The 12,084-nt window shown below is 36.9% G+C and overlaps 1 protein-coding gene across 1 annotated transcript in view; it reads left to right on the top strand.

Moving 5' to 3' along the window:
- Crb1 (crumbs cell polarity complex component 1) overlaps positions 1 to 12,084 on the top strand; it is a 192,685-nt gene that overhangs the window by 142,376 nt on the left and 38,225 nt on the right. Inside the window, exons 8-10 of the mRNA XM_058586069.1 lie at positions 1,003 to 1,168; positions 6,679 to 7,585; positions 10,093 to 10,221. Coding sequence (XP_058442052.1) covers positions 1,003 to 1,168; positions 6,679 to 7,585; positions 10,093 to 10,221 — 1,202 coding nt within the window. The remainder of the gene's footprint in view (positions 1 to 1,002; positions 1,169 to 6,678; positions 7,586 to 10,092; positions 10,222 to 12,084) is intronic.

Below are 12,084 nucleotides of genomic sequence, written 5' to 3'. Positions count from 1 at the left end.
TGAGCTTTCAAGAGGAAAAGAAGGAAGCATATTGATGTGTGTTAACATGTTTATTGAGCTCTAACTAAGGTCACAGACTAGCCTTAGTCCTAAATATACACAGAGGAATCATTATGAGTTTACTATAGGAGCACTTCTAATGGGCCAGGCACTATTTTACATAGATTAATCCATTAATTCTGTTGAAGGATTACTGTATAAAACAGACATTGTTATCCTCTTTTATACTACTTAAAAAGAAACTAAATTTTAGGTAACAAACTGAGGGTGTGGTTCAGTGGTAGAATATGTGCTTTGCATGGGTGAGGGCCTGGGTTCAACCCTCGGCCCTAAAAAAAATAAAAAATAAAAATAAAATTAAAGTTATGTAATTATCCTGAATGGTTTGCTAATAGTTGACCTGGGATACACACAAAGTTTAAAAGTTTTCTTTTAAAATATTTTTATTTTGAATACTTTGTGAGTGGACTTGTAAGACCTGAATTAAGAACAATGAGTCTCTGATTCAGAGGCAGAGAAAATGGTGAGGGAGGACATTGAATTGGGACCCAGAGGATCTAGATATCAAGCTTCATTTTCATTTCCACAACAGAAAGGCCCTCATCTGTAAAAACAAAAGTAATAATCCGTATTGCAAATAATTACTGCATGTGAAAATATCAGGTAATTTGTAAATTACAGAAAGCATTGTTACATTTCAACAAGCATCCTAGTATTATACATTGATTTTATATTTCCTCTTTTTTTCCCATTCTCTCTTTCCCCCTTTTTCTTTCCCCATCCCCTCTCTCTACTGCTGTCTTTCCTTGCTGCTCTTTTAGAAAGCAGTGGGCAATGGTAACATTCAGTTTCATTCCATATACTTAAAATCCATATTAAATGTTTAAAATCTGAAGATATAGGGAAATTGGCATTTTAAAATAACAGATATATGTTGTCACCTTTAACATTTCCACATCTAGTTGCCAATGCTTTTGATGATTTTTTTTTCCCCCTGCTCAGACCAATCCCTGTCACAATGGAGGCATTTGTTATTCCCTGTGGGACGACTTCTCCTGCTCCTGCCCTGCAAATACAGCTGGGAAAGCCTGTGAAGAAGTTCGGTGGTGTGAACTCAGCCCCTGCCCTCCCAGTGCCCAGTGCCGGTTGGTGCCCAAAGGATTCGAATGTACGTAGAGCTCAGGACTGTTATCCTTCCAATTAATTTGGCACGTTTAAGTTGTTCCGTTAGGAAACAAAAAAAATAAATGAACAGACATGGTCAACTTATTAAATAAGTGGATGGTTGTTTACCCCTCTGTGAGTAGTATAATTAACCTGATATGAGTAGTATAAAAATCCAGATTAGTCTCTTGTTTTATCCTGCACTGTGTGTCTGGATGGGAAATGGAGAATGTAGCAATACCAAATCTGATCCTTGGTCATTTAAAGCTGATGTCTGAAGAGTTAACCAGGTGATACTGTCCTTCCTCATTACTAGAAATACAGAGTAAAAGCGCTGGGTTAGCTCACTGCCGTTTATTAACTTTAAACTTCAGGTAATCCACATGATCTCCATGATCTAAAGCCTCCTTGCCTGTAAAATAGGGGTACCGAAATCTATAGGTTTCTTTGTGATGATTGCATATTCCTATGTATATAATCAAACACATTAGGTACCCGGTGATGCTGGCCAGGACTGCATCCCTTTATGTGAAAGGTTCCCCTGCCCCTTTCAGTGCTACAGAGCACAATTTCTCAAATGCTAATGATTTGAACACCACACTTAGGATTTTTTGACGTATTCACAAAGTAACCACACTGTCATTCCTGTGCTGTCTCCTCTCTTACTTCAAATAACGCACAGCCCAAGTTATAGCCCATCCTCTGTTTAAATTGAATTTGAATCCCTTCCCCTTATTCGAAGATTCTGCTGCTAAAGATTTTGCTCCTAGAATTTCTCTCTTACTCTTCAACATCAACAGTTTTTCCATTAGCAGATAAATATTCCATCAAATTTCCTCATTACAAATATATCCCATGACCTCCCTTCCCCAAATTCCCACCTGCGACTTTCCGTTTCTCTGCTTCCTTTTCGAGTGAGAAAAACAGAACAAACCTCTGAAGATTTGTGCTCAAGATACTTCTGCTGTCTCACTCCAATCTTTTACCTCATCACTCAGGCCCCATAAACCACCTTTTTCTCTTCCACTGTCTCAGCCCAGAGCTTCACAGTTTCTCTCCACCATTTCATTCAAATTTGGACACCAGGGTCTTCCTACCTGTTTTTTTTCTTTATATCTCTTACTATTCCTTGATATTTTTGTGGGGCGTGGTACTGAACCCAGGGGCACTTTGTGACTGAGCAACAGCCCTTTTTATATTTTATTTTGAAAGAAGTTCTCACTAAATTGTTTAGGGCCTCCATAAGTTGCTAAGGCTGACCTCAAACTTGCAATCCCCCTGCCTCAGCATTCAGAGCCACTGGGATCACAGGTGTGCATCACTGCACCTGACCTGTTCTTTACTATTTTGACATACATGTATGTGTTTATTTGTTTATCACCTCTTTACTCAGTAGAAAATAAGTTTCACAGTGCAAGAAATTTTTCTATGTAGTTATTTAAGTCACTGTTGGCCCTTAGAATAGTGCCAAGCATCATAGTAGGTTGTCAATAAATATTTGTTAAATGAGTAAATTTACTTATTTTTCTGCAAATCAGTTATTCACTTAACTGCTCTACATATTAAGTATATTATCTTCTTACAATAAAAATATACATAAAATATATTTTAAAACACTGCACTAAAATAATGGAATGGAACTAGATGTAAGAGTGGCTGAAGGTCAGTTCCGACATCCTATTTAGACTGTGCCTGAAATAACTGAAGACAAGAGAATACATTAATTTTTATGTTTCTATATTTTAAAAGATCTACATGATACATGGTAAACTGTAGATATACTTGAGGAAATTTTCTAGAGGAATGTGTATATTTATAACTCATTTTTAGGAAATACCTACTACATATAAATAGAAGCATGATGAGTTGATAGAAAGTAAAATGGTTTCTAACCAACACAGAACTTTATGGATTTATTTATTTATTTATTTACGCAGAGTTGGTGATTAGATCCAGCAGGGCCTTGTGCATACTAGTCAAGTCTGTACTACTGAACGACACCCTAGCTCAGCACAGATTTTAAGTGCAACATTTTCCATTCTTCTGTCTCTGACATGCTTGTTGAAAATGAACTATTAATTGTATTGTTACTCTTTTGATAGAAATATTAATATTGTTAGTCCCAGCTGTGTTCTACAACAGCATTCAAGTCACTTGGAACATTTCCACAGGGGGGAATAAAAAGAGTAGGATTTCAAAAATCAGTGGCAGCCCAAGAACAGTGTACACTCAAAGCAGTTTGGACTGGCCCACATGTGTATCAGAAACAAGTAAATCTTTACTGCTGTACCATGACTGCTACAAAAGGAAAAGAAGCTGGCTCCAACATCCCCCCCAAATCCCAACAGCCTTCTTTTTGAAGTATGACTTAGTGCAGACAGAAATGGAAATCAATAGTAGGTTTACAATAGAAATTGTATATCAGTTTCATAATTGACAGATATGAACCATGGATTCATTTTTGCTTCTTTGTATACTTTTAATTTTGTGTGATCTTATGACCCTATTGTATTTTCTTTTTTTTTATTGGTTGTTCAAAACATTACAAAGCTCTTGACATATCATATTTCATACATTAGATTCAAGTGGGTTATGAACTCCCATTTTTACCCCAAATACAGATTGCAGAATCACATCGGTTACACATCCACATTTTTACATAATGCCCTATTAGTAACTGTTGTATTCTGCTACCTTTCTTTTCAAATAAAATATATTGAGAAGATTAAGTCTAACAGAACAACATACTCTTGAGAGCACAGCTCATACATTACTTTGAGTTTGCCTTTAGATCTTTAATCATCTGTATCTCTGCGTCCCTCTGGGATTAAACCAAGATTTAAAAATTTACAACTCACCTTAGATACAGGTGTGTTTATCATGGCAAAGTACCCCAAAGAAAAGTCAAAAGAAAAATGTTATGTGCATTGTGGTTTTTACCTATATCTCAAGAAGTGATTTCAGAGATTTGTTATTTTAACATTTACTTTAAAATATATGAGTCACTCATTGCTCTTTTCCTCCTTAATTCTTACCCAAAAACCTGGTTGGGGAAAAAACAAAACAAAACAAAACAAAAACCTCAACAATCAAAAACAATGAGATTTTAATTTAGTCAAATAATAAAACTTGAATGATACACTTTAATTTTCTCTTGCTGTGATTTCTAATCATGTCATTTCCAAAATAAAGGAGAAAGTTATTTTCATCGATTACTCATTTACTGAAGTTTCCTGAGCACCTATTGTGTGTTAGGCAAAGTTCCAGACAGATCTCTTTTGATCTCAAAAAGCCCGTGCTCTAGGACAGAAAGACAGTCAAGGAACAAGTATACAAATTTAAACTTCAAATGTGATAGGAGTTATGAAGAAAATAAAACCCAGAGTGAAACGGAGAATGGACACAGGGCAGAAGTTGTTTTAAATTGGATAGTCAGGGAAGGCTCCCCAGAGGAGGTGACATTTGAGCAGCTATCAATGCTGAGGAGGAGCCAGGTACAGGAAGGCCTAGGAGAGAATATTCCAGGTTTAAGTAGTAGCAAGTATAAAAGATCTGAGTCGGGGAGAAGCTTGCTGTCTTCAGTGAGTGGCAGGATATGTGGATAAGGAAGAGAGTGGAAGGAATTGGAATTGGAACGTTAAGCAGGGGTCATCTCACATAAACTCCTGTGAGGGGCTGGGGTTGTGGCTCAGCGGTAGAGCACTCACCAAGCATGTGAAAGGTGCTGGGTTCAATCCTCAGCACCATATTAAAAAAAACTCCTGTGAGTATTGTTTAAGACTTTGGCTTTCTAGATATGATGGCAACTAATAGAGGTCTTGGGCTAAGGAGTGGTGGTTAGATTCACCCTCAGCATCACAGAAATAGGGACCCTAATAAGTAATTAGTCTATATGAAAGATGACAGTAGTTGGGTATATTTCCTCACACATTGGGTAATGACAGTGTTTTAAGGTCAATTGCTACTGAAAAGTGGGAAAAAAATGAGAATGGCAAATTGACTACTGGATTGGATAACGTGGAGGTCACTGTGACCTTAACAAGAGTGGTTTAAGTGAGGTGATTGGAACAGAACCTGAGTAGCATGTACTAAAGAGAAAATGGTAGATAAGAAAGCGGAGACCTTGAGAATAGGAAAGTGTTAGAAGAGTATTGATGGGGAGAGGAACAGCAAAGGAAACAGCAGGGTGGGGGAGTCGGGACAATGCTTCGGGGCCTCATACTTGTGTCTATTTTTTAATATTGAAACAACTGCCGCATATTTGTAAAGACAGGAAACGAAAAGGGAAGGAAAATAATGAGCATGATAGAAAAGAGGGTGCATGTCTGAACAGTACCTAAAAGGGATGAAAATAAACGGGACCCAACACATTGCTGACCAGGTTGGCCTTGCACAGGGACATGGAAGGTGCATCCATTTTAACAGGATGAGAAGCAGAGTGCATCTTGGGACTGTGAAGTTTCAGACTTGGTGGAAAGCTGGGGCACTTTTTCTCCTATTTGCTCAAGAATGCAAACAGGAGACTGAGATAAGTTCAAACATTTCCAGAGAACAAGTTGTGATTTAATAATCTTATAGATTTAACAATTTTTTAATAGAAAAATGCAATGATTACCCCAAACTGCTCTGCTTCCAGATAGTACTTGGACATGATGAGGTAAAGGTGGTTGATTTGGCTGTATGTTTTTTTTTTTTCCCAGTCACACAAAAATATTTGGTGATAGGTAGAGAGTGGGTAGCTTGGCACGTAATTGGATTTTTGCCAGGTTAGGTAACCCAGTCATTGGGAATGCCCATTTCTGTGTGTTGTGGATGGGGGTCCTAGGGACTGAACCCAGGGGTGCTCTAACACTAAGCTACATTCCTAGTTTTTTAAAATTTTACTTTGAGACAGGGTCTTGCTAAATTGCCTGAGCTGGCCTTGAATTTGTGATCCTCCTTCCTCAACCTCCTGAGTAGCTGGGATTATAGGCGTGTACCTTTGCACCCAGCAAGAATATACCTTTTCCTCCCTGTTGGTCAGCTTCATCAGAAACCAGTCTCTACTGTTGGACTTCTGTGTTGCTATAGCTGGATTTGTAATTTTTTGGTGCTCAATTTTTTTTTGCGTATGAAATGGATCATCAGTGCCTTATTTTGGGGATCTAGCAGAAAATAAAAATTGGCATGCATTAGAATATCAATGAAAAAGAAGAGACTGGTTTGTGTTTTGGTATTAGACCATCCATGTTTTATGTTGTGCCTTTATTATCTATTAATTAATAAACATAAGCAGACTGCTTAGCTTCTGTTAGTCTCTATTCCTTCTTTTGTAAAATGAAGATAATAACCACACTTGTAGTCAAGAGTTTTGTATTAGAAATAATTTTAAAAAACAACTAGCACAGTACCCACCATGTCAGACAATCAACACATGATATCATTAACATGATGATCACTACTATTAATGCAGGTAATTAAGCACATATAATAGACTTAATAAAGTTGCTAATTAGTGTTGCCTTCTCTCTTTAGGTATTGCAAATGCTGTTTTTAACGGACAAAGCAGTGAAATATTGTTCAGAAGTAATGGGAACATTACCAGAGAACTCACCAATATCACATTTGGATTCAGAACAAAAGATGCAAATGTGATAATATTGCACGCAGAAAAAGAGCCTGAGTTTCTTAATATTAGCATTCAAGAGTCCAGATTATTCTTTCAATTGCGAAGTGGCAACAGCTTTTATGTGCTGCATCTTACAAGTCTGCAGTCAGTGAATGATGGCACATGGCACCAAGTGGCTCTTTCCATGATAGACCCACTGGCCCAGGCCTCCAGGTGGCAAATGGAAGTGGACCATCAAACACCTTTCGTGACCAGTGCAATCGCTACTGGAAACCTCAACTTTTTGAAGGACAATACAGACATTTATGTGGGTGACAGAGCTCTTAACAATAGGAAGGGCCTGCAAGGGTGTCTAAGTACAATAGAAATAGGAGGCATTTATCTCTCTTACTTTGAAAATACTCATGGTTTCACTAATAAACCTCAGGAAGAGCAGTTTCTTAAAATCTCTACAAATTCAGTGGCTACTGGCTGTTTACAATTAAATGTCTGCAACTCCAACCCCTGTTTGCATGGAGGAAATTGTGAAGACATCTATAGCTCGTATCACTGTTCCTGTCCCTTGGGATGGTCAGGGACACACTGTGAACTCAACATTGATGAATGCTTTTCAGACCCCTGTATCCATGGCAACTGCTCTGACAGAGTCGCAGCCTACCACTGCAGGTGTGAGCCTGGATACACTGGTGTGAACTGTGAAATGGAGATAGACAATTGCCAGAATCACCAATGTGCAAATGGGGCCACCTGCATTAGTGAGACTAATGGCTATTCTTGCCTCTGTTTTGGAAATTTTACGGGAAAATTTTGCAGGTGAGCATAATGTCCATGAAGCTTGGTTCTTATCAAACTGGAAGCTCTCTTCTCAAGGCCTATGTATACACTATGCTGAATGGGAAAGGTTTTGGTCATTTCAACACAATTTGATCATCTAAAGCTGGGATTTATCTTGATGGGATGACGTACAAGTATTAATGGTAGTGTTTCAACCAGACAGTGTTTCCTCAGCCACCTTTGTTAGAATATATCTCATGAACTATAACTCCAGGATCTGGCAGCCCAAGGTCATAAGAAACAAATATATTTACAATAAATACAAAAACTGAGTTTCAGTGTTGTAAAGGAAGACAGGATGTCTAATAACAAAATAATGCCCTGGTTTATTTCAGCCAGATAAATCTCATGAAATCCTGAAAAGGCTACATTATAATTTCAAAAAAGTGAATTTATGATTTTCAAACGTAAAATGAACATGTTTTGATGATTTTATTAGTTATTAATTAATGCATAAACTAGGGAGATATTAAAAGCAGTCCAAAGGACAATCTACAGAATATAGATGTATACAAAAAATAGAAAGGATGAAGTGGATCTACTAATAAATGAAAAACTGTTTACTATTCCACAGGAGAACAAAATTAGGATTTGAGATAATCTTTTCTGCAGTATGACAATCAATTGTATCGCTACAAATTCACTTGCATGTCAATAGCAAGATTCTTTTGTATTTATATAATTTTCTACAATTTACAGAATTGTAATATTGCTTAGAAAGAAGATCTTAAGACATCTACTACTATAGAATCAGATTGTTCTAGAGATCCTTTATATAACATCCAGTATTCCACTGACGATAATCCACTGATCTCTTGCCCATTTCAAAGTATTTCTCAATTTTTTTTCTGAAACTACAAAAGCAGTATTTTAGTTCTAGCAACCACTTCTATTTCATGCTGTGTAAACAAAGATAAGAAAGAATATTTTCCTACTAAGTCGCATTGCTTCAATGTTTCCATGTAAGTAGAAGCCATTATTGTTTTTACAACTTATACTGCTTTAAATTTACTAAATAATTGAGTCATTATGGGTAGGTGAGAGGGTTATTATTAACAAGTAATACATTCCAGGACTTTGGCAAGAACACCTGGAGTGGGTTGGCAGCCTGTAGACATTGGAGACATTACACTAATTCAGAGCTGGTACCTTAATTACATGAATCTTATAGCAGACATAACATGTATCCATCTCCATAAAATGTGGATGTATCTTCATAACATTTATTGTTGTTCAGAGCATATGATAGCAAAGTGATAGTTGCTAAGTGTTAACATGCCAGTTAGATGTTACTTCCGTGAGCTCATCCACTTATTTGCCATTATTCAGGATCAAAATCAGTAGCATTCCACAGTGAATTTGGGTAAGTAAAGTACATTTGCCCTAGTAACTATTCTCTAGAACTTTTTTTTTGCCTAATTCATCAAAGTCAAGTTCTTAATGTATAAACTTTTCAAAAGTACCTTCTAATGAGATTCAGAAATTGTTTATTGAACCTAAGATGTATACAGAGCTTCATATTTGCATTGCTAATTGACTTCTTTCAAAGCTGGTTGACATCTTTGACTCTTTTGAAATGTTCTTATATCTTCTTTTAAAAGTAGAAGTGATTAGCTCTTGTGATAAGAGACATTCTTACTATCATCTAGTCTAGTTTCTCCACATTAGCTACAACAAACATGACAGGACAAAAAGGAATTCATTTTACAGTTCCTGAATATTTATTCTGTATCCGATACCAAGCACATACACAGTGGGCCAAAGGACCTAAGCAACATTCTTAAAATCTTTTTGAACATCAGTCCTTTGAAACTAGGGTTTTGTCTAGCCATGATGTTCAGCTCAGCTTTTAACAATTTGCTCTGCCTTTTATAAGAATTCTTTAGCATGTGCAGTTTTGTTGTTGCAGAAGAGAGTTGCAGGCTGAATTCACATGCAGTTGCCATGAGTGCTATATACAAACCTCCTGGACAGCACTTGGCTTGCATTCTGCAAAGCTATGAATTATTGGAGAGAGAGCAGCAAGTCTTGGCAGGGCAACTGGAGTTTAGCTCTGAAAGCCAACAGAGAAATCGCATGAGTGTTTGGGTACCACAGTGCTGTCCTTGCTTTCCTGGCCTTTATAGAGATGCAATTTTCCTATGGCCTTTGTTGATTTATTAGCAGAGCGGCGGCAAATCTAACTGTAGCAAGTTCCTTTCCAACTCTGAATTTATTGCCACCCCATGGCATAGATCTTATCTCCCAAATAAAAACTGTGTAGAATAGAAGATGGATAGCCAGGCTTGCTACAGTACCCTCCAGCAGGAATTTTTTACTGGAGAAAGTGGTGCTGGTATAATGCAGCACAATTCAGCACTTAGAAAGCCTCCAGACTGAGTACCTAATTAGCTTGACATTGACTGCATATGTGAACTTTTCAAAAAAGTTTTCTTGAATAAAATGAACAAGATGAACAGCTGTGGCTGTTACTTTTCTCTTTCTAGATACAGAAGATTACCCTCAACAGTCTGTGGGAATGAACAGACAAATCTCACTTGCTACAATGGAGGTAACTGCACAGAGTTTCAGACTGAATTAAAATGTATGTGCCGGCCAGGTTTTACCGGAGAACGGTAAGTCACCTTAGAACATTCTGGAAGAGAAATCTGGGCTAAAGAACAGTGGGATTACTTGGAGTTCATTTTCTCCTCTAATTTTTCATCTTAGTTCCCATAGGAATATCTATGCTGAAATATAGGTCTAAGGCAGAGTTGAGCAATAAAAAAGAAGTAAATTTACAGTGTAGGTCAAAGTAGAGAACATTTTATTAGCCAGGACTTCGAATATGGAAATATGTTTTATTAAAAATGTATAATGTGCTATTTTTCTTTCTTATAAGTACTTCTGGATTCATATTTTTCCCACTAACTCTAATACACAATGCAAATATGGTTGCTATTGAAGTAAAATGACATGCACCTGAAAGATTGCCTCTTAGAATTACCTACAATCCAAAAAGTATGTACACCTTACCCATCTGATTTGGTCTTTCCCAGAGCAATGCCTTCAGTTCTTCCTCACTTTCTACAGGGACAGTCACTGACTTTAGACAATCTGTGACCTGCTGAAAATGCGGGGAAATTTGCATATGTGTATGATTGGCTGAGGGTGAGATCAAGGGAGAAAGCAAGTTCTTCATAACATGTATCAGATTCCCAAAGGAACCTGTGTCCCCCAAGCAGTTGCAAACCAGAACTCTATAGGTTATCAACATTATAGAGACCTAATAGTCAAGCATTTGTTTATCATTGTGTCATGCACCTTATGATATCATCCCTCATTCTTAGAGCTCTCCAAGGTAGGTTTTACTGTTCTTATTTTGCATATGCGCAAGGTAAGACTGACAGGTTAAGTGACAGATCAGGTGTCCATTCAAACGTATGTAGCAGTAAGGTTGAGCTGCCTTGGAAGCCTCTATTCATTTATTGGATATGTTGGCATAATTGTATGAATAAATTTTTGCTCACCACAATTAAAAGAAAATGGAAAAATTACTCCTCCATCTCATGTTCCATCCAGGATAAGCTCTTTCTGGTCAAACTTTCTACACAGAGCAACATAACTAACAAAGATTGTAACTGAAATTTCCCAGAAGAACAGATAGTAAAATAATAGGAATGTCCCTGCTCCAATTACACTTTGGATTAATTTGAATTTTCAGTTTCTCAGCTGACTCTTTTGGCATCACACAGATGCAGCTCTTTTGCCATTTTTACAAAACAAACAGGGAGCATATTACCCTTCAGAATGTTCTAGGTGGCATAGGCAGTCCAAGTGTATAGGTGTGGAAAGAGATAGACTAAAGTCACACTTTCCATTTCACAAATCTATTTCATGCAATTATTAATTCAGAAATGGTCCAGATGATTTCCAATTCCATATGTCTTCTAAAAGGTTTATTTATTTATTTTTTCAAAATTATTTCCTTGTCCTAAATTTTGAAAAACTGCCTTAAGTGCTGATCACTTCCTGGCCTAATTCCACCACTTCTGTTGATGTCACAATGCACAGAGCTCACCTGAAATCTTGGATTATTTTTCTGTTACACCTTGCCCCTATGTACAACAAATATTGACCTCTCCTCTTAAATGTATTTATTTATTTTTAAATTATATTTTGCATTGAAATTTAAGTTGTTGATTTGAAATATGAAAAAGAAAGCTCATAATTTTCCTTTCTCTCTGAATAAACTTCTCATCTGGATAAAGTTGTCTGGCACAACATGATTTCTAAAATAGCAAATCTCAGGTAGATTCAGTACTTTCAAAGACTTAATTCATCATTAGTTAATTCTTTGGATACCAGTGGATTTATTTAGACTTTCCATCTATAAATGCTTTGAATGAAAGCTTCAGTGTTGCTTGTTATACATGTGTATGTGTTATTCACTGTTTAGCTCAAAATATAAATAGGTGAGAAAGAGTAGCTATAGGAAG

This window comes from Marmota monax, unplaced genomic scaffold (genome assembly GCF_021218885.2).
Source record: "Marmota monax isolate L192 unplaced genomic scaffold, Marmota_monax_Labrador192_F-V1.1 WCK01_AAM20220418_F8-fsc00099, whole genome shotgun sequence".
Taxonomy (NCBI): domain Eukaryota; kingdom Metazoa; phylum Chordata; class Mammalia; order Rodentia; family Sciuridae; genus Marmota; species Marmota monax.
Note: the sequence above shows the minus strand (reverse complement) of the source record. Positions and strands in the feature narration are given on the sequence as shown.